The 24,601-nt window shown below is 37.8% G+C and overlaps 2 protein-coding genes across 5 annotated transcripts in view; both read right to left on the bottom strand.

Moving 5' to 3' along the window:
* The window catches only part of CAPS2 (calcyphosine 2), a 31,502-nt gene extending 17,152 nt beyond the window's left edge, over window positions 1-14,350 (bottom strand). For 2 of the 4 annotated variants that reach the window (XM_039386714.1, XM_027747774.2), the window contains exons 1-10: window positions 14,248-14,350; window positions 13,973-14,146; window positions 13,308-13,414; window positions 10,916-10,962; window positions 10,379-10,424; window positions 10,144-10,254; window positions 9,290-9,322; window positions 6,388-6,543; window positions 4,053-4,175; window positions 400-467 (exon numbers count right to left, since the gene is read on the bottom strand). In XM_039386714.1, coding sequence (XP_039242648.1) covers window positions 400-467; window positions 4,053-4,175; window positions 6,388-6,543; window positions 9,290-9,322; window positions 10,144-10,254; window positions 10,379-10,424; window positions 10,916-10,962; window positions 13,308-13,385 — 662 coding nt within the window. In that variant the 5' untranslated portion in view covers window positions 13,386-13,414; window positions 13,973-14,146; window positions 14,248-14,350. Of the gene's footprint in view, window positions 1-399; window positions 468-4,052; window positions 4,176-6,051; window positions 6,115-6,387; window positions 6,544-9,289; window positions 9,323-10,143; window positions 10,255-10,378; window positions 10,425-10,915; window positions 10,963-13,307; window positions 13,415-13,972; window positions 14,147-14,247 lie in introns of all 4 variants that reach the window. The other 2 variants (XM_039386713.1, XM_039386715.1) reach the window with 2 other exon arrangements.
* A 585-nt stretch (window positions 14,351-14,935) lies between these two features.
* Window positions 14,936-24,162, bottom strand: CCDC107 (coiled-coil domain containing 107). Its single transcript, XM_027747785.2, has 7 exons — window positions 24,151-24,162; window positions 23,085-23,439; window positions 20,863-21,068; window positions 19,683-19,749; window positions 18,591-18,681; window positions 17,360-17,469; window positions 14,936-16,761 (listed from the first exon to the last, which is right to left on the bottom strand). The coding sequence occupies exons 1-7, from the start codon at window positions 24,160-24,162 to the stop codon at window positions 16,472-16,474; spliced, it is 1,131 nt and encodes a 376-aa protein (XP_027603586.2). The 3' UTR covers window positions 14,936-16,471.
* Between the last annotated feature and the right edge of the window lie 439 nt (window positions 24,163-24,601).

Raw genomic sequence — 24,601 nt, 5'->3', positions numbered from 1 at the left:
GTATTATTAAAGGAGTATTAATAAAGCTAAGATTCCAAGAAAAGACAATAAATACCGAAGAAGTGTAATTTGTAACATCAGGCATCCATGTATTTTGTTGCGGTACAGGAGGGTTATTTCTGTGAGCTAGCGCTATTAAATCCCTTAAAATAGGTTCAAGTATAAAATTAAAAATTATTCTCAGAAAAAAGATTAACATACACATAGCACTTTATAGAGATCTCTTAAGTTATGTTAAAAAGACTTTTAATTTAGAATTTTTGCAAGCAATACTACTACATATGACTGCATAAGACTTGGAACAAGATGACCAAAACACCTCTTAAGCAAGAAAAGCCACACACAGATCTAAATTCTTGTATAAGGAAAAATGCAATTTTATATCATAAATTCACTTACCTACATAACTGATCCACCATCACTTGTTCTACTACAGCCTGTTTTCTCCTCTCTGCAGCAACATCCTCCTGCGATGAAAAACTGACTGAGTGCAAATGAAATATATAACATCAGGTACTTCAAATAATAAATTACTCTTTAACCATCAGAGGTCACAATCTTACCAATGTCCCAATTAATATTTTTTCCATCTTTTTTAAATGGTGTTCTATTAGCATAACAAATATGCATTAATATTCTCTGCTACACACTAAATTTGTCTATGCATATTAGTTGTCAATAAATATGAGAATTCTACTATTTCAACTGACAGGCAGCATCCTTATTTCTGTATTGTTTCTGAGACATTATGTAAGTACAATAGAGCCTGAGGAAAATCACACTATTCCAGGTTTCATGGTTGACACAGATTCCAACTCTGAGAATGAAACTTTACCTCCAGCAATATTTAGTCAAAAAAATTCTTTTAGTCTCAGTGCAAGATTTTTCTCTCCTGCATGCCACAATAATTTTCTGCTGAGACAGGCCAATCTGAAAAGCCTTTCAGGAAATATCATCCTAAGGGGGAAGGGGATTTAACATGAACCTATTATTTTTATTAAAGTAATACTGAATCATAACCTTGTGCTGCTCACTGTAAAGTGTGCAGATGTTGATCAACACCTCTTACACAGAAAGAAACCGAAGCACAAGAGGATGCCCCAGAACAGTATAGAGGTCACCAGCAACAACCAGACTTCAGCATCTCTTTGTTTTATCTTCCAGATTTCTAAACTTTTTCATAACTTAAATTTGCCTTTTTTTTTCCAAAAGACAATTTTTATATATAAGAAAACAGAGATTATTGTTACTTAGGGGGTTTATGCAACCTTTCTGATATTTTTTTTAGGTATTCTGAAACTAAAGAATTAAGATGTTTTTCCAATTGGTAATTTTTTCTGCACGATTTTTGTGTGCAAACCAAATTCTAGAGAGATCAAGTCTTTCCACGGATGAAGAAGATCTGAAAGGTGGTTCCCAGACACCAGGTAACCATAACAGATAATTTCCAATTCCACAGAGATGTTATGGGTAAAATTCACATCATTCAAAATAAATACTGCTTGGCACTAGTCAAAAAAAAGCCAAATCTAAAAAACCCAAATAACTAATGTAACACCAGACCAGCTGCTGGTTATCCCAAACTGATTTTAGACCTTAAAAGATTTCTGAATTATAGGCAATAGGGGGCTTTTTAGTTTGTTTTCGTATTTCATTTTTGTAGCTATCAGAACTACAGGGTGCTTTATTCTGAGTTATTGATTCTGCCCATTAACTGTCACAACAGATGTATTAAAAGGCATGATGTAAAGGAGGACATAGGGATAATAAAGAGCACTGTTTGTTAAAACAGAACATATTCCATGGACCTTGGCTTATAGGCCCAAACCAGTTAGCATGCTGGAAAGAATGTGATTTAAAAAAAAAGGAAAAAAAATAAAAAGAAAGCTTACACATTGAATTTCAATGAATACTATGAATAAATGTACTTTTCCATGGAACATCCTCCATTCAGCTCTTAGACAAAAGCTCTACTATGAATTTACAAAAACATAGAATGCAAACACTGAACTTGCAGCAGCTCTCACTGTTTAGAAAGTAGTAACTGTTGTTCCCTAAATATGACAATTAAGAGAAAACCGTCCTTTTTCAAAGGTTATTGAATTACTTATTTTCAAAAGTAATTGTCATCTATTGGCAATTACACATATACTATAAACTTTCATCTCAAACTATAGAAAAGTTAGGAGAAATTCTACTTTAACATTTGACTTTTTGGTAATGATTACAGTAAAAGGACATGTTAACATTGTGTATTCTTAAGCAAAATTTTAAAGCACTTTAAAATCAAGTGGCAGCAATTGAAGCAACATTTACACAATGGAATTAATATGCACGCAGTCACTTCTGCTGATTTTTTCCATTATTCTTACTGCTATCAGAAGCATGAACCTGGGAGAACCTAAGAGATGCTGCTAGAAAAAGTGAGTCAACCTATGTAACCATGTGTGCTAATCAATAACAAAAGGGCTTCTGAAGGTCCCATTAACACCTTGCTCAGACACCTCCTGACTTCCTTTTAGAGCATACCAGCTGCAGAGTACCTGCTATTTTGTGGTCCTGCACTGCTCCCTTTCTCAGTATTTTCATCTTATTTGATTTGATACTAAGTAGTTACTCTAGTGAACTTCAAGACTTTTTTCCATTATCTTCAGCCTATAGTATATTTTCAAATTTTCAAATCTTATTTTAAAAATAAGAGCTTCTTCAAGTTCTTCATAAAAGTACTTTCTCAAAAGATTTTCTTATCATGAAAATGAATAGTGACCCCAGTAGTGAAACATCTGCATTCACTTTGACAAGACTAGAAATCAAATAAAGGCTTGCAATGATGTGAATTTCAGTGCATAGTCATGAGCAAACAAAATAAATTAAAATTATTATTTACTTTAAAACATCATAAAATTTCTCATGGATTAATATTCCACGAGAAAGTTAGAATGTATAACTCTGCTCAACAACACTTTCAAAAAACAGCTATGAAAGCTATCACTTTGCATATGCAAATACTGAATCATGCAAGATCAAATCAAGGTTCTTCATCATTGTAAATGATCCTAATTCAAGAGCTAACCTTAGATGGGCAAGAAATCCTAATGGCTCAGTCCTAAAAAGAGTAGAATGTATGTCTATGTAAGGAATTAAAGAAACATATTGGGTACGTCTATATAAGAAAAGTTTTAACTCCCTTCTATGCATGCTAGTGAGGCCATACTTGTTCCATTTTTCAGAGCTCCCCCCTTCCCAAGATCAACAGGGATGAGAGAAACCTGGAAAGGATCTGACAGAGGATCAGAGCCAAAGCAATTGAAAGGAGAGTCTAACGGAGCTTGGGTTTGTTTAGTTCGCAAAAACAGCAGCTATGAGGCATTCTAAAAACATCCTGAGACAAAAGAGAAGTTACAAAGAAGACATAACCAAACTTTTTTTGACAGTAGCCAACGGTATAACAGGAAGTGAAGGTTAAACACTGAGCCTTGGGAGGCTTGGTACAGGCAATAGGAAGAACTTCTCAAGGACAGCAGGGTATGACATGAAGACGAAGACGTTGGCTAGAGATGCTGTAGCAGCTCCATCCCTGGAGCTTGAAGACTTGGTCAAAGTCATTGCTGACTTAATCTAATATTAGCAGCAGAGCTGATGGAATCATGGAATCCATGGATCATGGAACACAGGCTCAGCTAAAAGCTACAGATCAGAGGAAATCATAGAATATCCCGAGCTGGAAGAGACCCACAAGGATCATCAAAGTCCAGCTCCTGGCACTGAATGTAACACTATGTTCGGGTTCAGTCAAATCACTCAGTTATTCTTAGTTGTATGAATATATCTGTATTTATTATTCATAATTTTCATTCTCAGTTATATACATTACTGCATAAAACAAAAGCATTGCAGATAAGATTTAAAAAATGTTCACTGGGTTGCTCAGTTCAGCTCCCATTGAAAGAAATTAGAACCAAATCACCAAAGGCATAACTTCTGCTGAATATCTGGGAAGTCATTCTCCATATCCAGATTGTTAACAGCATAATACCAGTCAAAATACTTACAGCTTCCAATTTCCTTATACTGTGCTGCATATTATAGGGCTTGTTTGTGTAGCATTGTTGCAGGAGAGCTTTCTCATCAAGAGCTATAAGACCATCATTATGTCCATCTTCAAGCTGTTTACTCTACACAAAAAATACAATATTTTTATAAATCAAATTTAACGAATTATAAGAAAAACAACCAAAAATCCCACACACCTTTTCCTCAACAATTCATTTAAAAGTCCTTCTCTTTCTTCTTTAAAGTCTCTACTACTTCTACTTCATGATAATTAAAAAAGAATTTTTTAAGCATAGCTTTCAACAGAAACTGAACTTATAAATCTTGCTCTCTAATCTTTCCTTATCTCTTTTGAATACTTACCAGCTTTCATTTACACTGAAATAAATTTTAAAAAAAGCTCAAAAGGAGTGTATTCCTACAAGCTTTATGAAAAAACAGCAACAAGTCAGAGAAAGCAGACTGTAGTACCTCTGAGAAGACAATAGCTCATCCTTTTTCTGTTCTGTTCAAGAACAGCCAAGAGAAAGCAGTGGATTTGCTGTTAGGCACATAGTTCAAAGTTCACCACTGCAGTGAGGCTGCTTTGTGACCAGCAAAGAAGTTAAATATAGTCTACATAGGGAAAAGCCAAAGCAGGCTGCTGAATGGTTCTAAGAGACTTGTAAATCAGTCCCAGCGTATTATAGAAATATCTCCTACAGGAAGGATATGAAGAAAACGGACAAAGGAGACTGTTTACAGAAGTCAGGAAGGAGGTAACAAGGGAATGAAATCGAAAGAGTAGGTTTGTTAGCAGTGCTCCTCAAAAAGCAGCTTCTTTCCAGAAAAGAAAAATTATTACAACTTCCACTAATCAATTAAAATAAGTGTATTGAAATCTAAAGAGGTTTTGATTCATTAATCTAACCAGGTAATGATAATGTCTAACACAAAAAAATTGTTCTGATAGACATTATATTAAAATCTGTGATAAGAACTGGCACACGTACTTTTAGTGCTTAGCGAAAATCTTTCTGGAACCTAAAATCACCAGAAAAAGCCAGTCCTGCTTTTTTTCTCCCAGTATACACTTGCCATCCATTTCTTCATTTTCAGATTAACTCGGCTGCTCTCATTTGCCACCAAACATAAAACTAAACCACAAAATAACAGATCCTTTTTTCATTCACTTCTTATTCATGGAATATTTATAGGGTTTTGCAGGTTCTCCAATTTTTTCTGAACACTAGAAGCCTGACTCTGAGAGGACAAATCTCTTTTAAAGCTATCAACAATATGTGTAAAATGATAACAACAATATGTGAAACATAATCTTTGTCCTATGTAAGATCTTTCCCTTTTCATTCCACTGAACGTTAAGCAAATAAAATCAGTAAACTCATTGTTATTCACCACAAACCTTTTCTCTGAAAAGCAATGAGCACAATATGTTCCCTGAACATCTGCATACTTAACTTCTCATTAAGATTCTTAAATGGTCATCTACCCTCACAGCAGAGTTTAGCATTTGGCCAGTCCTCATAGCTGTTGCTTATTTATGTTTCCTGCTTCCTTACACCTGCAGTGATGTATCTTTCCCTGTTCAACCACCCTTCTCTGCTATATATTCCTGAACAAGAGGAAAGTTGCTTTTTTTCACCCCTTTGGTTTCCAGTTTCTCTCCACTGATCTTCCCTTCTTTGCATCTTAGTTTTAATTTAAAAACACAAAACAAACCTGGCAGAATTAATACAGCCTGCAGTCCAACTGCAGCACATCTTATACAACATCAAAGCAAAAAGTATAGATAACTATCTTTCATTATTTTAACCCCATATTCCTTTCCATTTTCAATGTTAGTAGTTCCCCTCAGGGACAGATTACATCTTTCATTTCTCCTTTTTTAAGTGCTATATACAAGTCACAATTTAATAGAATAATAATTATAATAATCCTATATTTAAAAAATAAAAAAGCTTGAATTAATTTTACCAAGATCTTCCCACTGTCTCTCACCTTCTTAGGCTGTAAATTCTTCCTTACAGTCATGCTAATCCTCATGCTCAGGCTAGAGGTGCACTATGAAGGCAATGTGTTACTTTTCTTAACAGAGAATACAAACATACTTAAATTGTCAGAGCACCTCAGTTTCTTGCTCTGGAACAACTGAAACAAGCTTCCTATGTTTTATTTCCTCTTCAACATTAAATACTGAAATTACATGTTTCTATTTCTTTACAGTAAAAACATGGAAGAAGTTAATTACACACACATGCAACCTTCTCCAAAAGTGTAATTAAATACTAATGTGCATTTGCTGTTTAAAAATTTAATTACTACTTTGCCAGCTACCTTTACTGAAGCATCTGAACACTGGAGGTGGTCCTTCCTCTTTTCTGCAATTCTCTGAGGATATTGCTCATATTCTTCCTTCGTATCTGGTTCACACTGATAATGCTTCAGTTTGTATCCATCTGTTGGGGATGGTAGATTTTCTGGTCTTGTCTTCTGCTCCAAAACAGAACGTCAAAGCAAAGAGTAATCAATATAGAAGTCTCTTATTGATCTATTGAATGAGAACAGCATTAGTTTAATTCCTATCCAATATAACTTCAGAAACTTCTTGACATGATGCTTCAAATTAGGAAGAAATGCAAACATGACTGCATGACTGCATATTCAAGCTTAATTTTCATTGAGTTTTTCAAATTCTACCATTTTTAAATATAAAAAATACACAGTCAAGTAGTTTTACTTAGTTTTTTCTTTAAAGAAAGAAGCCAAATTCAGTGGTTCCACCCTATAACATGATGCTACAGATCACTGAAATTGAAAGTCTGATATTTGTTTCTGGATGGCTGAAAATGGGCAAATGGATATTTTTCAGTCAGAAGTTCTAATATTCTTGTATGGCAGATGAGTATGAGCACTGGGACTTTGTTCCCTAGAACAAGAGCAGCTGAAAAGGCTAAGTACATTTACGACCATTTAGGGCTCCACACAATGGAGGCTGGGATCAGTAGAAACAGCAGCAGTGTCAGAAGGCCAAGACGCCATTCTTTTTTCTCTCCCTCAATAATTAACACTTTCAATGTTTAAGTTATATTCCTTCAGTGCCAACAAAACTAAGGTGACCGTATCTAGCATCTCTACTGGACACAATTCATCTTGCAACAGCGGTGTAACAGTCCTGCTCTAGAAAGCCATTTCTCAAAACCCAAAAAGAGTTATGTTTCTGAAAGGCCAACTTTTGCTTTTCAAGAGAGGAGTCACATCATTTAACTGGTTAATTCCTAAATGATAAGACTATGTTTAAATTATTCTTCCAAAAGTGACCTATTTTGGGAAGATTACTTACACAGTTATTGAAGAAGCTGGAATGTATCTTGCTAAAGGAAACCTCAGTCAGGGCCCCAGAAGCAAGCAATGCAGAAATAAAGGCTGCTCAGAGGAATATATTAAAGTATTCCAGAACAGCTTGAAAATTTTCTCAACAAAACAGAAGTGGGGAGAAAGTTAGGCAAAAAAAGAGAGACAGAGAGCAAAAAAGGGTAAGCAAACAGAAGGTACATTCCAGCACACTGAGTGCTCGGTATTTAAGACAAAATGAAGGCAGAAAGAAAGCAAAAAGAGATAAAGGAAAGCAGAGAAGGAGAAAGACCCCGAGAAACAGACAAAGCCATGCCAATCCTCCATTAGCACTCCTGCAGCTAGACAGAACTGTATGTATGAACTTTGTTTTTAAAACAATGGTAAAGCAAGCAGTGAAATTGTAAGTATCCAGACCTAAAAAGGCTATAGCAACTCAAGTATGTTTGCACTTCACATTTACAATGCAGTACAGACAAAAACAATCTATACGTAGTTCCATGTTTACAGTTACATCTTAAGACATGCAAAAATACCTATTTGGGCACACATTCTAGAAAGTAACACATTTTTAGTCCCTTATTTAAAAAGGACCAAAAAACACTTAGCCAATTTTTTTTTCAAGTTGAGAAACTATTTGGCTTTACAGGGAAACACACAAAATTGTGATCTTGGCAGATTCACATTGAACTCCAGCCAATTTGGAGTCCTGCCCTGCAAGTAACTATATTATTTGTTTGAAGGGGTGCAGGTTATGTACAAATTTATTCAAAACCGTTTTTCCCTCTAGTTACATTTCCGGGTTTTTTTTTTAAAAACTCATTAGAATATGTCTTAGGTTTACATACATTAAATATTTTTAAAATAATGGATTTTTAATAGGTTTATTTTTTAGTTCTTCCAAAAAGAGAGAAAATTGTTATTTCCTGCATCCTGTGCTGGTTTTGGCTGAGGCAGAGTTAATTGTCTTCACAGTGGCTAGTATGGAACTATGTTTTGGATTTATGCTGAACACTGACGATAATGCAGAGATGTTTTCGTTATTGCTAAGCAGTGCTTACATGGAGCCAAGGCCCTTTCTGCTTCTTGTACCACCACACCAGTGAGGAGGCTGGGGGTGCATGGGAAATTGGGAGTGGACACAGATGGGACAGCTGACCCCACCTGACCAAAGGGATATTCCATACTATATGACATCACGTTCAGCATATAAAATAGGCAGAAGGAGGAAGGGGGGGATGTTTGCAGTGATGATGTTTGTCTTCCCAAGTAACTGTCACACGTGATGGGGCCCTGTTCTCCTGGAGATGGCTGAACACCTGCCTGCCCATGGGAAGCAGTGAATTAATTCCTTGTTGTGCTCTGGTTTTGTGCTTTTGCGTTCCATATTCAACTGTCTTTATCTCAACCCAGGAGTGCTTTTTCACTTTTACTCTTCCAATCTCTCCTCAGTCCCACTGGTGGGGCAGTGAGCAAGTGGTACTTAGTTGCTGGCTGGGATTAAACCATGACACACTCGAATCAAAAACATATTACTACTTGTGAGACTTTTGCCATGATTATATATGGTGCATATTATAACAAAAAATAACCATGTAGGTAGCATTCTTTCTGAATTAAAGTTCTATGTATCAAATCTCTTGAATATACAATAGTAGAAAATATATATAAACAGAATAATGTTTGTACTTCAGCATTTTCCCTTTAATTATCACATATGAAACACTCAAAATACTGATGGACTGACTGCAGATTAAAAAGTTTCTCCAATAAGCTAGTTCCTGTCACATAAAAGACATTAAAACATACTACATTTTCAGAGCATATACCATAGTATTGAACTGCTAATGTTTTCTATCAGTCTATATTTTTTCAGCTACTTTACCTCCATGTTGTTATGACCAAATTGTCTAGACACCTGTTTAAACGAAAACAAATTAATATGTATCATGATCAAACAAAAACTCGTCGTATTCATTTTTTCAAATTTAATTTAAATATAAGAGTTTAAATGAAAATTTTTCCTTCATTCAGGGAACTGTAATAGCTGAATAACCAGATTAATTCTTCAAATTTTTACAGTAGAGATTGATCCTGAACAATGCTTTACTGCACTATAACCCAAAATGTTAGTATCTGAGCTACTGATTTTCCTTATAAAGAATCTAATATTAGTGGTGATTAAGTTTCTTAGTCATCCAACGGGAAAAAATGCTAACATGTGATCAGGAAATTGTAACAAATAAAAGAGCTATGACAAACTGAACATAATTCCAAAGTTTATGTCACAGTTCTGGTTTAGACAACAGCCTTAAGAAAAATCCTATGAAATGTCTGCAAGTAACTCCAAAAGTTTTCTTTTCACCAGAAGTAACAATTCTTCCATAGAAGCAATACTCAGTGCTTGTAACATCTCAAAAGTATTATATTTTTCAGTTCCTTTGACAAATTGTTAATAAAACTAGCTATTAATACATATCTTAAAAATAATTACAACAAAAGGATAAGTGTATCAACCAACAAGAAACAGCTAAGGTATGTAAGAAAATAGGTTTTTGATAGAGGCTTCTCATTAAAAACTACTCTGACAAAAATATTTTTGACCAACAGTAGCTGGAGAAATGAGTTTAACCAGAAGGAAAACAGAGAGAACTTGTATTAAAAAAAAAAGGTATGTATGCTTTTCTAAATTACTACTAAAGGGGCATATTATAAAGATATTTGTAGTGACAGACTGACATGTTGATGCTGTGCACATGGCGTTTGTAATGACATTCTCCAATCTGAAGATGAATCTAGCTGGCATGTATGAGGACAGCTTCCACTGTACGGTATGTAAGAGTCCCCATCCTAAAATTACAGGAAAAAAACAACAAGCAATCATGATTGTTTTACATTCAGAGTGGTATTTTTACCAACTCCTGCAACACATGAATTCTAAAAACTATTCAGCACAGAATTAACTTATAATTACCTCTTCATCAGAATCTCCCAGCTTCCCTAGATCTAGGCATGGTACCCTGCAGGAAGTTAAAACTATTTTAATAGCAATACGATCTCTTATTTTTAATAATGAGGAAGAACGTCTTTACTGTGCAAGTGACCACACACTGGAACAGATTGTCCAGAGAGGTTGTGGAGTCTCCCTCACTAGAGATATTCCAGAACCATCTGGACATAATCCTGTGCCATGTGCTCCAGGATGACCCTGCTTGAGCAGGGAGGTTGGACCAGATGGACCAGTGGGTTGGATCCACTGTGGTCCCTTCCAACCTTACCCATTTGGTGATTCTGTGATTCCAACTCCACTGTTAAGCTCAACCAAACGTAAATCAACTTAATTCCAATGTAAAGAATGCATCAAATATTCTACTCCAAAAACGAATCACAGAAAACAAACCTATGATAACAAATTTCATGGAACAGTGAGTTGCACATCAATACAAATGCAAATGCATTGTGTTAATAATGCACAATTAAATAAAAGGATCAGAAACAGAAGCAGACTTACTCTGGTGGGCGGGGACTGTGACTAGCCCGTGTATCTGGTCTCCAGCCCTAGAAGAATGACACATGATTACATACCTAGGGGATAAGGATTAAAATATATAGTTCTCTTTTTCAATTTCCCCTTAAATATTTAAAACCAATGGTTCTAACTATCTGTCTGACATACTTGATGAAGTTGCTTACAAACAGGAAGAAAAGAACTCATTGAAAGCTGATTCTTACAGATCATCAGACTGAATGACTGAGTATTCATCATCATGACAGAAAGATTCCCAGCCATTAAGAATCCAGATAGCATCCACATCAGCTATTAATAATACATTAAAAATAATCCATGTTCCTGAGGCTTTGTACCATCACAGCTCACAGGGCTTTAGGTCACATTGTCCTTGTTGCCTAGGAACCTACCCTTAAACCAAAACCACAATACCAACAACAAGCTGGTTCACAAGGAGCTAGCTCAGACACCCAAGAACCCCTGATATTTGTTGTAACTGTTTCATCTCAGCTTTAGTGTAGAAGTACATGATGATGACTAGGCAGCTCACACTGTTTATTTTGCTGTGTACCTCATAGATCTCCAAATTCAACTGAGCAAGAACACGGCAAGAAAAAAAGACTCGAGCCAAAGCTTCATCTACCTATCCCCCTATGACTTTCTGAAAACAGCTCACAGCAAATCCCCAGGGAAGGCAGCTTGACAGTGGCAAGCACATAGTAACAACTCCCCAAACTGGTCTCCTAGTCTGAAAAAAAATGTGGGTCGGGAATGTTCAGAACCAGGGCCAAAATCTCTTTTCAAACCTTTGAGCTCAGAGATCTCAGCATCACAGCCTGAACTGACCAGACATGCTATTTCCAGCAGTGCCCAAACATCTTTCACGATCTGAGAGCAGCCACATAACTCACAAAACTGTAACTCCATTCTTTCCATACACCCTTGTGGCCTGCTCCCAAAAAAGAAGTTCAGCAACACTACTCTAGTGCCTTCAAAACATTATTCAGCATATTCAGGTTTAAAAGACAGTTTCTATGCAGTACGGTCGCACGAAATGACACCGCCACCGTGTGGTCACGTACATAAAACCGTTAAGGGGTCAAACACAATTTAATCTTCATCCTTACGACTAGATACAATGCATTAAATCTCAAGTTCGTATTTTTTCTGTACCATCACAACTGTGTTGAGTTAAAGAACAGACCACATTCTAAATGCTACAGTCTTAATGTAATTCCTTTTCCAGAAGTCATCAAATCAGGAAGAAAGCAAACAAAAATCATCCTGAAGACTGGGGTGAAGCACGTGGTTTCAATCTAACTTTCATTTAAGATTTATTTTTTTCAAACTACCAAGAATCACATGGACTAGGGAGTCTAAATTTGGAAACTCAGATGCGCAAGAAAGAAGAAAGAAAGGGATGAGAGATTTAGAGAAAAATTGACATTTCTTTTCTTTTACAACCTACACTAAATGCCTCAAATGTTCTTGTTGTACACAGGCATTTAGATTTCAAAAACCTGGTTAAAAGTTAACATTATAAAATTGATAACATTTACAAAAGGTCCTTTTTCATTCCAAATGAAAGTGAAAAGAAAAAATAGCAACTTGGCAGTCAAACTCCAAGAATTCCTGATGGGGTCATGCAACAAATAAGGAAGTTAAATGGGTGCTTGGGGGCTGAGAGAGGATTAGCAATTAACTTTAGTTCACAGACATAAAGTACACAGTATCTGTGAGAAAAATCAAGTGTTAATAACAATATTAATATTTACCTCAGCTATAAGAAAAGCAATGGCCTTCAGAATCCAAGATCCTATTTGTACTGACTTTCAAAAGTTAGCCTGAAAGTTTCTGATATAGTGATCTTGCAGGGGTTGCATACCTGCCTTATCTCAAAGCACATTAGGAACACCAGGAAAACAAAATGCCCCTTCATTCTGAATGCAGAGCACTCATTCATTTTACCCATCAATCTAAAATCATGCCTTTTCAAATTATATTTTTATATTATATATTACTGACGTCTTGCAAATCAAAACCAGACATACCTGTTACCAGTTTCACCAATAGCCTGAGACAGCACACAGTACGGATTCAAGCCTCTGTTGCTTTTAATTGCAAGTAATAGTTCATTCTTAAAATCTCCACATCCCAATTAAGTACTTAGAGTATCAACTATTTTAGGACAACTGTTTTTATTGGAATTTCTCACCTTCATTTGAGAAGTTGTCATACTAAACTATCCCTTTCTGACAAAAACTTCTTTAAAAGTTTTCTTTTCTATAGAATGGATTATAACCTCAAACTAAGAATCATCTGAAGTATGATTAAAATATTTGTTACAATGTCAAAGTAAGGAAGGAAAACAACCACAAGCCTTCCATTAACATACCTGACATTTCTTTCCCCTCAATGACAGCTCAGCCTGCCTTCGAGGGGATGCAGCAACTCCTTTCACTTCCAAATCCATGCAAGTTCAATGATAGCTTTCACAACAAACTGAAAAACAGGAAAGACTATTATTTTTCATATAAGTACTTCTGGAAAAAAAACCCCACATTATTGCATTAGAAAGAATTTGGGTATTGTCTTCAGCAAGCTATGAAATGTTGCTGGCTTCCCTTTTTCACCACTTCTTAATTTCAGTCTTTCCTTACTAATGCTTAACCAGATTCCTGTTCAAATGTACGTCTTTGTCTCAATCTTAACTCCCTCTTTGCCTTACACTTCTTGATAGCTTCTCATATAAGCATTACTAATTTGCTACCCCTTCGCAACATCAAACCTTTTGTACTCTTCACTTACAACTGCTGGCTCTCCTTCGCACCATGCCCTGGGAACAGGTAATTTCAGGAAGACAAAAGGGCCCTCCCGACACACAGCAAGCCCCCGACAGCTCCAGAAAGACATTCATCTTCGTGCCATCTCCTGCTCTGCTGGCTTCTCCTTCCACTCAGCCCGTTTTGAACCTAAAGCCCACCATTTAGTTCCCAGCAATCGGACGCTCCATTTCCAAACCATCCCCCACAGAAGGTGACCGCATTTCTAACCACATACAGTGTTTCAATCCCCAAGCGCCCGCTCCTTCACCGAGCGGCGGCACGGCTGCGAGGCCTCCTCGGATGGGCACAGCGCTCGCTCCCCGCACAGACTTCCAGCCATTCCCCCTCAGGGCATGCGGAACGCCCTCGCACGGCCTCCAGCCTCTCCTGAAATGGAGTATCCTCCCACCTGAAGGCACAGAGGGGAGAAAGCACTGTTGTACTTAAAGGTTCACACGCCGAAATAACTTTTATCACGAACAAGAACGCTGTAAGAGGCGAAATAAACACCATGGGCTCGGCAGCTCCAAGGAAACGATGCGTTTTCTCAGGAGAGGCGCGGGGCACCAGGCGGCTCCCGCCGGGCTGTGTCTCACCGGAGCCGTCCCACCGCGCACGGCCGGCGGAGCGGGCCCGGCCCCCGCGCGTCTCCAGGGTGCCCGCGCCCCACCTGCCGCCGAGGGCGGGGGCCGATCCCAGCCACGCTTCGGGGGCACATCGCCGCAGTGGGGAAGCGGAATTCCCGATTGTTCCTACGCCCTGCCCGGGGCGCGGCTGCGTGCCCGGCTCTCCCTGCCCGCCCTGCCCCGGCGGCCCCCGCAGCCTCGCCGGGAAAGCCGGGCGCGTACACACCGCACGGAGTCGAGTCCTTCACAAACCCCGGCAGCCGGCATCGGAGACTTCAAAATTGCAGCGAAAGGGCTCACGGTGCCCTGGGTCCGAAATACAGCAATTACCCCAAAGTAGCCCAAACCTCTTCGGATAAGGGCTCCAAGTATCAGCACCATCCGAAGACTAGGGGACATGAAAGCCACCACAGCGATGATTCAGTCACTGCCGCGGGCAGGGAAATCCTGCGGAAAAGGACACCAGCAACAGCGCCTGGAAGGCAGCAGGACTGGCCTGCATTCTGCAAACACTTCGGCAGCACAGCACGCCTGGCTCCCATTCCCTCATTCCCCTTGATCAATGGCTTTGATCACTTCATTCAGTTCACTTTATTAAGCATCTCAGAGAAAAGCCTGTATGCAACAATGACTTTTTCAAACAGTTCCAGTTGTCCTGAACGACCAGACCAACATCAGGTATTTTTAAAAATTCAATTGTGTCCAAGTACTTCTGATTCATCCATTCTGTCTTGGGGAAAAAATCTGTGCCCCTTTAAGAAACCCTGGCTTTGTACTCCATAGTTTTCCAAAGTTAGGCAAAATCTCACGTACTGCAAAACTACTAGTACACTGACGCTAAGGATGTATTTCTGGCTGCTGCTATTTCCAAGCCTGTGTGATTCAGTTTTAGGACCAAAGACATACCATGTTTATACACCAGAATGAACAATTAATTCCATTCCAGTGAGTGACACAGTAATGGATTTAGTCCCTTAAAGTACAGTACATTTCCTCCAGAAAAACAAATCCACATGCTATTTTCCTGTAAGAATAAGGATGGCAAAAGAGTTCAGGCATTATAACTGGCCTACTTAAAAGCTACGCAATTATAACACAGAAAATTTAATAGCTTTGTACTGTCAAACGTACCTCTAAGGCAATGCCTGTCATTAAAGGCTGGCAGTACCACAGGCATGTGTGTTAAGTGAACAAAAAAATACTAAAAAATGAAGGTATGGACAAAAATTATTCTGGCAAAAGAAAACAAATGTTTTTCTTAACAATGACCTAAAAAGGCCACTATCGAGCTGGCATAATGTATTGAAAAAAGAACCCCCCATACCCACAGTTCTTCAATGATACGTAGCAATACATCTGTTAATTCTGATGTAAGAAAAATTGTATTTAAATGAATCAAAAGGCGAGATTCTATTGTGTTAAACATGAAATGGTGATGTAGTACTAATGGGTTAATCAGTTACTAGACAGTTGCTGAGTTTAACCAGTGACAGGTACGGAAGGAATTAAGTGATCCAGTATAATTCATTAGGGTTTAAATTGACATACAAAACTACACATAATTACTTAGGAGACTGCAAACTCAGATATAATTATTTTTACATAGTGTCCATAGCTAAATTTCTCTCTCCAAATAAACTTAACTATGAATTGATCTCAAAGACTTAATCCATACTGCTTTCCGTACCACCCTAGAGAAATGTTTTCCACAAAGAGCTAAATTCACCAGTGCATGCTCTTTAATGAACTCAAGAAAGTCACAGTTCAAGTGGCATCATGCTTACTAGTTATAAAACATTTATGAAACATCTCTACTTTATAGTCTCAATTAGAAGACATTCTAATATTTCAGTGAAGCATCAGATGTAATTACAGTGCATTATATACAGATTACAGAAATATTCTGATAGGGAAAAATAAATAAAGTATGTAAACATCCTGAGTAAAATTCTGCTGCCACTGAAGTCAGTTACAGAATTGTTGTAGATATGAGCACAGGCAGTATTTCACTGCTCTTTTTAAAGCATATAGCAGTGCATGTTAAGTTGATTTAAAACAGTTTAAAGTGCATACAATGTTATAAAAGAAATGCAAAAGCTTTTAAAGTTTTACATATGCAGATTCCATTCATATCTATTGCGTCTCCTCGGTCCCATCACTTCTGATTCAGTGGCATCTTTGTTTATCATTTCTTGGTCTTCTAGGACATCTGGCTCCAACTGATGTATTTCACATTCATCGTGTAATTCATGCTCTTCTATTTTGTAATCATTACTATAATCTTCAAGCAAATCTTCATAACAATCATCTTCTCCGTTGTCCATTTCTTTCTCTTGAGAATGTTCAGCAAATGACTGAATGAGATCTTCAAGTTTCTCATTACAGATGTGGCCAAGATCTTGGAATACACAAAAAAAACAATCAAAATGAATCTTTACTGGAAAGGCTCTAAATTTCAGGGTCAGTTTAGAAGTAGAATATTTTTTCTGTTTGTTTTTTTCTCTTTTATTAAGACTCAAATAATGCAAAATTTCCCCAAATTTCTATTGAACCATTCATAACATTTTTTTACTTGGGCTACTATGCAGCTCTTGGAAGTCTTCAGTTGAAACTACAATTTGCTGTTTAGTGTTTTATGCAAGCATTACCCACAGCCTCAGAGGTCCTCATTTGGGAATCTTCAGACTAAAGTTAGTCCAATACTAACAGACTGCTTAGGAACTGACATTCAAAAAGCCTGTTTTAACAAAGGAGAACGCGACTGTGTGGTCCATCCCAGTTCAATGTCTTTTAGCACCTATTCTTAAAAAAACATAATGTATCAAAAATTTGAAATTGGATATACCTGAAACAGGAAAAATGGTACTCCTCCAGAATAAAACTAATTCCACACAAATTACCTAAGGTGCAGGAGCTGAATATTATTATAGTGAGATCTATTTATTCTTTTAAAATATAAAATACTTAGTTATCTACCCATCTGAAAATTAAAGTACCTTTCATCTTGTTTTCTGATTTATCCAATCCACTTTCTTTCATCAGTCGTCTAATTGACTGGAGCTGTGTCATTATTTCATCTTTCTGCTCACAAGCTAAAGCGTTAACACTAGAAAAAAAGACAAATGTTAACAGCTGAAAGATTATCTTGGAAGTGAGTGCTTGATAAAAATGCAGAAGACTGAAATACTTCCTTCCATGGATAAATACCATAGTTAACTTCGTGACACATTTAGGTCAAGCTTTCCTTGAAGAACTGTCTCTTGAGAAGTGGGGAGCCCATCACGTACACCTACTGAATAATTTAGTCACTGAATTCTAACATTGGAGCCCCAATGGCCAAGGCTGAGTAATGACTACTGAAAGAAACAATTAACCAAAGTTATTTTTAGTACAACAATACCTAATACAGAACTTTTCAGTTTAGAGGCTCTTCTCATTTAATTCAGACTTTCTTTACTCTCCTGGCCATCACTACTAGGAACTTGTCAGGCAAATTGGTCAGTGGATTTGCTGTTTAACAGTTTCAGCACATATTAAGTTCGGAAGTACACTAAAGGAACAATCATAAAATTCTGCATGTTTTAACCTGAGTTTCATGAAGGATGTCAGTCCACAAAATGGACTGCATGGATATTTTTATTTCTAGTAGATGAGTAAGGCTCTAGCTTCTTAAGAAAGGAACTTCTCTAAAACTACAAGGAGTATATATTACTGATTCCCTTGTCACACTACAACAGAGAAATTATATTTCACTGAAATACACACACACTTTACAGGTTCATTTCAAAACACAAAAATAAGCAGCTATACCTTGGTAACTAATTTTTTCTTCTACTTGCATCTAAAGGAAAAGAAACTCTTTCTGCTACCAGAAATGTAATTCTCACAATGGCTTTCAAATGCTACTGAGATTAAGTATATTTCCAGTATTAGTCTCCTTGGTCAATATTAAAGTTTAACTCATTAAGCCACAGTAACACAATCGCAAGTCTGAACTTTTGCATTAATGTTTGGTGAACAAGAGATGGGAGGTATCTGTAGAAAAGATTGCAAACTGCAGAAGAGGTATTACCTGCAAAAGGCTACAAAAGCAGTAATTAATTAAAGAAGGTTCCTAAAAACTGTTCCTTACCATATATATATATGGATCATTTTAAGAATTTTGTTAACATTTTGGCAAATTTCAATTTACAGAAAACTACACTGAGAAGTTTCAGAAACACTCACCAGTTTGAAAGTGGATCCAACTGAGTCAATAAAGAATTTAACATTTTCTCTGTCTGTGCTAGATGCCGCTCCAGTTCTAAAAGCTGATGCTCTAATAAAAAAAAAAAAGGAAAAAAAATTTTAAAAAAAGAAGGGAGGTGGGGAGAGGAGAAAAAAGGGAAAGAGGGGGCAGGAGAGAGAACTTTGTTAGAAATGTCTTTACAATACCAGAAGGATATTAATTTACATTTTGGTTGGGCAGATTCAAAAACAGGAAGTTTCTTTTATCTGTAAAATTATAGAATGTGAAAAGGGAGTGGTGGGGGTAAGAACAGAAGCCTTACTATGTGTGAGCAAAATCCCTCCCACCCAATAACCTCTCTCCAGTAGTCCCCAAACAGAGGACACCTTTATAGAAACTGAATGAGAATGTGAAGCTCACCTTCCCAGTCACAAAAACTATGTAGTTCCAAGACTTCCTGAGGTGTAAGTACTGTATTTATACTTAATATACAGTCATGAATTTCTCCACTCACACCTCACAAATATATTTAACGCTGAATGCACTAGAATCAAGAAGAGTGATTCTTCCTAAAGCTGTACCGAACTCTGAAGAAAGAAGAATCCAACAGACAAGGATGGTGACTAGGCAGTGTAACAAATCACTTCTGAACCTGATTACAGACCTGGTGAATGGAGACACCAAAAGAGGCTGATAGTTGTTTAATTCACTAAAAATGGGTCTGTACAAGGGGGGCAAACATACGAAAACAGCTCAACTTTGATGTGCCATCAAATAATTATAACGTATTTAAACTGAAGAAAACCCAACAGATCTTAAGTGAAAAAAACATCAGACATTAAAAGACAGAGAATCATACTATATTACTATAGCTGTTTTAAAGAGTATTACCATCTGCAGTATTTAAACAAACCTCAAACAAGTGTTTCAAATATATAGAATAACAAAGTGGTTTTTTGTAGGTTGCTAACTGCTCTTAAGTAACTTAAAAGATTGTTCTTATTCACCTGGACTGCATCAACAAAAACATGTAGCTTTGGTCCAGCAGGCAATAAGTGTATGAAAATATGCATTCTGAAAGGGTATCTTACCCGTTTCCTTTGCCTTGTCTTCTGTACTTTTTTCCTTTTTGGAATGACTTTCTTCATGTGATTTCATCTTTAATAAATACAGTGTTAAAAAACTTCATCATTATTTGTGTATTAAGAACAAAAATGCATTTAAAAATTTATTGAAAGTAAACAGCAACCACAAAAATGTACTACAGTAATGAAACTTTTCTTCTGTGATGCCTGCTTCCTGTCTTAAACTAACACTTCTGATTTTATGCAATGACAACATGACTAACAAAAGCTTTAAAAGAAAGCAGTTGCTATTTCAACTTCGGTTTTCCCAAAGGAACAGAAGAAATCTTCTAGGTTACTGCATCCGTTCTCTTACCGTTAACTAGGAGATAAACTTCTTTCTTACAGTATAAACACATTATTATAAAAATATTTATGTTTTAATGCAACAAGCCCAAGTGTAAAGAGTTGTAACCACCCAAAATAAGATTTTCATAATTTTTAAATATTAAACTGGCATCCTCTACACTCATTTTGCTAAGCTGTGGTATTTTTCTCATATGTGAAATAAGACACTGACTACGGAAATGAAGATGCCATCTCCAGTCCTATTCCTGTTCATTTTTATTTCCCCTGAAGGCAAGCATATCAAGGCTGATTTTTTTTTAAAAACAACTCATCATGTGTTCTCCTTTTTTAATTTACAAATGGTAGAAAAGGCATCCCATCACATGAATAAAACGTAGGTTGCAGATGCACGATCAAATGAGAAGTCCAAATAAAAGGTTCAGTCTAGTTGCTATTCTATCTAACTGCTAATCAAAGACAACTGCTCTGCAGGAATTGTCCACTTCCTTCCCATACTCAATCTCATTATGAAAAATGAAAAAGAAATGAAGTACTGATGAGGCTTAAGTTACAGCCTCAGATAGCAGCGCTGTTAAGGTTCTCAGGTTCTTATTTGAGGCTGCAGGGTGGGTAAGATTCTCACTTCTTCAAGTGTCAGAAATAGGTAAGTCAGAAGCCTTCACAAGTAAGAATGAGATACACTAAAACTTTAACTTTGGACTTCACATTCAAAGTCAAAGAGAGCAAGAAATGGCTTTCTGACACCCACATACATGATCTCAGAATTGGAAAAACAAGCAAGCCAAGCAGTTACGTTTCCTTCTAATTTCAATAATTTAATGCTTTTCCTATGGCTTACCTTAAGAAGTTTGTATGCTGCAAACATTCCCACTCCAAGAGCATACAACGGCATGAGGGTGAATGCTAACTCTCTACCATTTCCCCTTGTTGTCTCACTTTTTATCTCTTTTTCCATTGCATTTCTCATCTGTTGAATACTTTGGTAAGTACTACTGTCAGAATTTCCTGGATTCCGATGGACTTGATAAACTGTCTGAGGACTACCTTAAAAATTAAATTGAGAGAAAAACAACAAAGTAAGAAAGGAAATTAGGAGTCCACAAATGCCATTAAATTGTTTTCCTCTTGTGTAATCATCTTTGTTCATCACTCTTTTAAGATAGTGTGGGCAGCCCTGCATCCAAATAAAAAAATTAAAAATCACTCTTACATTAACAGGATGCACAGTTGAATCTAGGTAGCAAAGACTCTCAAACCAAGCTTGGTTTCTGTAATATACAAGTTTTAAGCTTTTTCCTTCATAGCAACGTTGGCAAACCTTCCGCAAACCACAGAAAGGTAGATTTAAGAATCTACAATTTAGTCTTGAAAGTAAAGCAAATTCAGAGAAACAACTGATAATGCTGAAAACAGTTAGAAATGAATATTTTTCCTCTAACAAAAGAAAGGAGTTATTTTCAAACTGAATTGTTTGTAAATTTTTTTCTGGTTGCAGAAAAAAAAAGTTTTGTTGAAATACACATGGTGTGTTGCTGCTTTCACTATTTTGACAGTAAATTCAGTGTTACATGGATTTTCCCACAGGCTTAGAAGTACTGTACCTCTGCAAATCAAATATTTAGTGTGAAAAGATTACACAATAGTAAAGACATGCAACCTTGGAAGTCTGCAGTATTTTTGCATGTAATTTGTCTGCCAGAACAAGGAGCAGATGAAAGCACAGCTAGCATCATTGTTCAACTTAGGCATTAGGTTATTTGGTAGTTAAATCAGGGGTTCATGGGACATGCACATAAGAAATAGTACTATCAGCTGAAGAATGCAGATGCTTGCAGAGGCAGACAGCAGGTGTTTGAGAGACTATGAAGTTTTACACTAATGTCTCAACTGACTGCCTAGACTTACACTTTCAAATTTCACTGAATATGGGTTTAACAAGATTCACATTCTATAAAAACTCCCAAACTAAAGACCATTGTACAAATCACTTGTCAATTAATATTGTAACGGTGGCATTTGAAGAACTCACAGTAACAGAATTCAAGTGTGCAAGATACAGCCACAATCAGGTAGAGAAAAAAATTAAGTTACACCTACCAGTGAAACAACTATTTGGCTACAGCTTCTGCCAACTATGAGAGAAAAAAAAGTAATCTAATTCTGATAACCTAAGCTGGTACTTTGTGATAAGAGAACTCAAACAGTGTTTAGAATTGCCTAAAATGAGTTAGCCAGGAAAGTTATAAATTTCCACTACTTTTTTTCCCCTAAGTTCTGTTTGTTTTTAATGTAAAGGAGAAGCATTACTAAAACACCTAATATAACAGATAAAAAAAATTTCTGTAAGTCATACAAATGAACGTGGCAAGGGAAACACCTTGTGGGCACCGAGGAAGAATGTTGAATCTTAACGGAATCCAGTGCCTTGCACCAAGTTTATTCCACAGAAGAAACAGCAAAGTGAGTTACTAGCCAAACAGGAGAAGAGCCCAGACAGGTGAGAATAGGAGATCTGTCTCAAATTTATTTTACTCAGTGCTGGGCCAGTACACCAGCAGAATCACAGGCATGTGAAGTGTTACTTTATTTTGAGGATTGTTTTCAATCATAGCCGGACAGATTTTTTTATGACTGTGCATATATTTTACTAACAGTAAGACTTGGCTTCCTTACTGCACCTCTAACACGGGCAAAGAGTTTTTCCCTGTGACACCTCCCAGCTCCCCATCGGTCCGACTGTGCCCCTGCGGGCGCTTCTCGTCATACTGCATTTAAAAGCAGTTTTCTTAAGACAGCACAGACGAAAATCCAAGCATTGATGAACCAGAAAAGCAGACCACAGGAGGGGGTGGGGGATGTTTAAGGCGCACACAGGCCAGCTCGGAGCTGTCTGACCAGGCCTCCCCCTCCACAGGCCGTGTACAACCCCCGGCGCCTCCCGCCGGACGAGGGCACAGCCTCCTCGGTTCCCGGAGTTCCCTTCCAGCCGCCCGAGACCGGGGCGGCTCCTGCACGGAGCCCCGACGGCGGCGCGGCCCCGGGCACGGCCGCGGCTCCTACCTCTGCCGTGCTGCCGGGGATCGTAGTGGCCCGGAGCGGCCCTGCCGCCCCGCGGAGACCGGCCCGGCCGCCCGCCGCCTCCTCCGCCGAATATCCTGGGCATGACGACGAAGACGCAGAGCACCAGCACGGCCGAGACCACCACCTGCTGCACGGCCGACAGCACCATGGCCGCGTCCCGCCGCCTTTCTGCGGCCGAGCCGCTCCCGGCGCCCGGGACAGCCGCGCACAGCGACCCCCGGCGGCTCCCCGAGGCGGTCCAGCCGAACGTGTCCACATTCACCCAAGGAATTCCTCCTTCGGAACAAGCCGACGTCCAGCAGCAGGACTGCTCCAGAAGAGTCAGGCTCTCCAACTAACGCAAGGATATGAACTGCAGTATTGAGACTGAGGGGATTTCTGGTGGCGAGGATGAATCTTTGCTTGTGGTAGCTGAAACAAATTGCACTAGAAAATTTTTTTGCTGGAAAGGGTTAAACAGAAGTGAAGAAGATGCAGAAAATGCAGATGTTTGACGTTTAGTCCTCTTCGCACCACAAGAGGAACGTGTTGTCAGCAATGGGCAGCCAAAGGATGAGCACCCTGAACACGCTTGGGAACATGCGTGTACTCGGATACTGATGGCTTTGGTGGGGTTTAAGCTGGATTGGCAGATACGGAGGTATGATTTAAGAAGTGGGGAAGTTCGTGGAAAACACCACACCCAGTTTTAATAATCAGGAATAGGAAAACCAGAAAAAAGTTATGACTACAAGTATGCATGTAGAAATATGGTGAGCAAAAACTAAAGGCCTTGGGGAGAAAAGATTATCAGCAGCCAGCGGACTGTAAGATCCACAAAGAAACTAAGAGCAAACTGAAGCACACGAACACTTGTAAACATAGGCAATAAACCAAAGCATCTTTTAAGACATCAAATTAAGTACTTTAATGGTAGAAGAAACTTGCTGAAAAACAGTCATGACTGGAAGACAAACACCAAAAATCATTCACATTCCAGAATCAGAAGCTGCAAAGAAGGAGAAGGCAGCAGAATGAGTTACTGCCCAAGTATTGGCATGTTTACCTCATGAAGCATCTTTGTAAAATGTTGTGATGTGTATTTAAAGCTTTATCGTAGGAGGACCAAATATTTATTTGTTTCCAGAGGCTCACTTAAAAAATACTTAAAATATTTATACAGTCAAATTTATAGTATCTGTGTATTTGTACTTTGAATTAATTTCTGTTAATCAAATAGAAATCCTTAATGACCTGTTCAACAACAACAAAAAAAAAACAAAACAAAGTTTCATGTTTAATTAACGTGACAGTAATTCCTTACCTGAAGATAAAAGTGCATTTCAAACATATTTTCAGTTGCTAGCAAGTGCTCGTACGAAGTTAAACAGTGAAAGGAGGAAAAACTTGTCCAACAAAATTAGTTCATATTTTTGTGCTGCAACAGGAAAAGTCAATTAAAATAAAATAGGTACTTGCCTAAACAAGGAAAAGCATTTCCTTATGAAACTCCAGTG

Source organism: Pipra filicauda, unplaced genomic scaffold (assembly GCF_003945595.2).
Source record: "Pipra filicauda isolate LSUMZ 115617 unplaced genomic scaffold, ASM394559v2 scaffold4_size7858003_pilon, whole genome shotgun sequence".
Lineage (NCBI taxonomy): Eukaryota > Metazoa > Chordata > Aves > Passeriformes > Pipridae > Pipra > Pipra filicauda.
The sequence above is the reverse complement of the archived record's forward strand: the minus strand, read 5'-3'. Positions and strand labels throughout refer to the sequence as shown.

What these genes read in the sequence shown, in the direction of transcription:
- CCDC107 (XM_027747785.2), bottom strand. An exon ending in CAGCATACAAACTTCTTAAG is followed by an intron (nt 19,750 to 20,862) that starts GTAAGCCATAGG and finishes TATTTATTAAAG; the next exon opens with ATGAAATCACATGAAGAAAG. An exon ending in TTGGATCCACTTTCAAACTG is followed by an intron (nt 17,470 to 18,590) that starts GTGAGTGTTTCT and finishes CTTTTTTTCTAG; the next exon opens with TGTTAACGCTTTAGCTTGTG.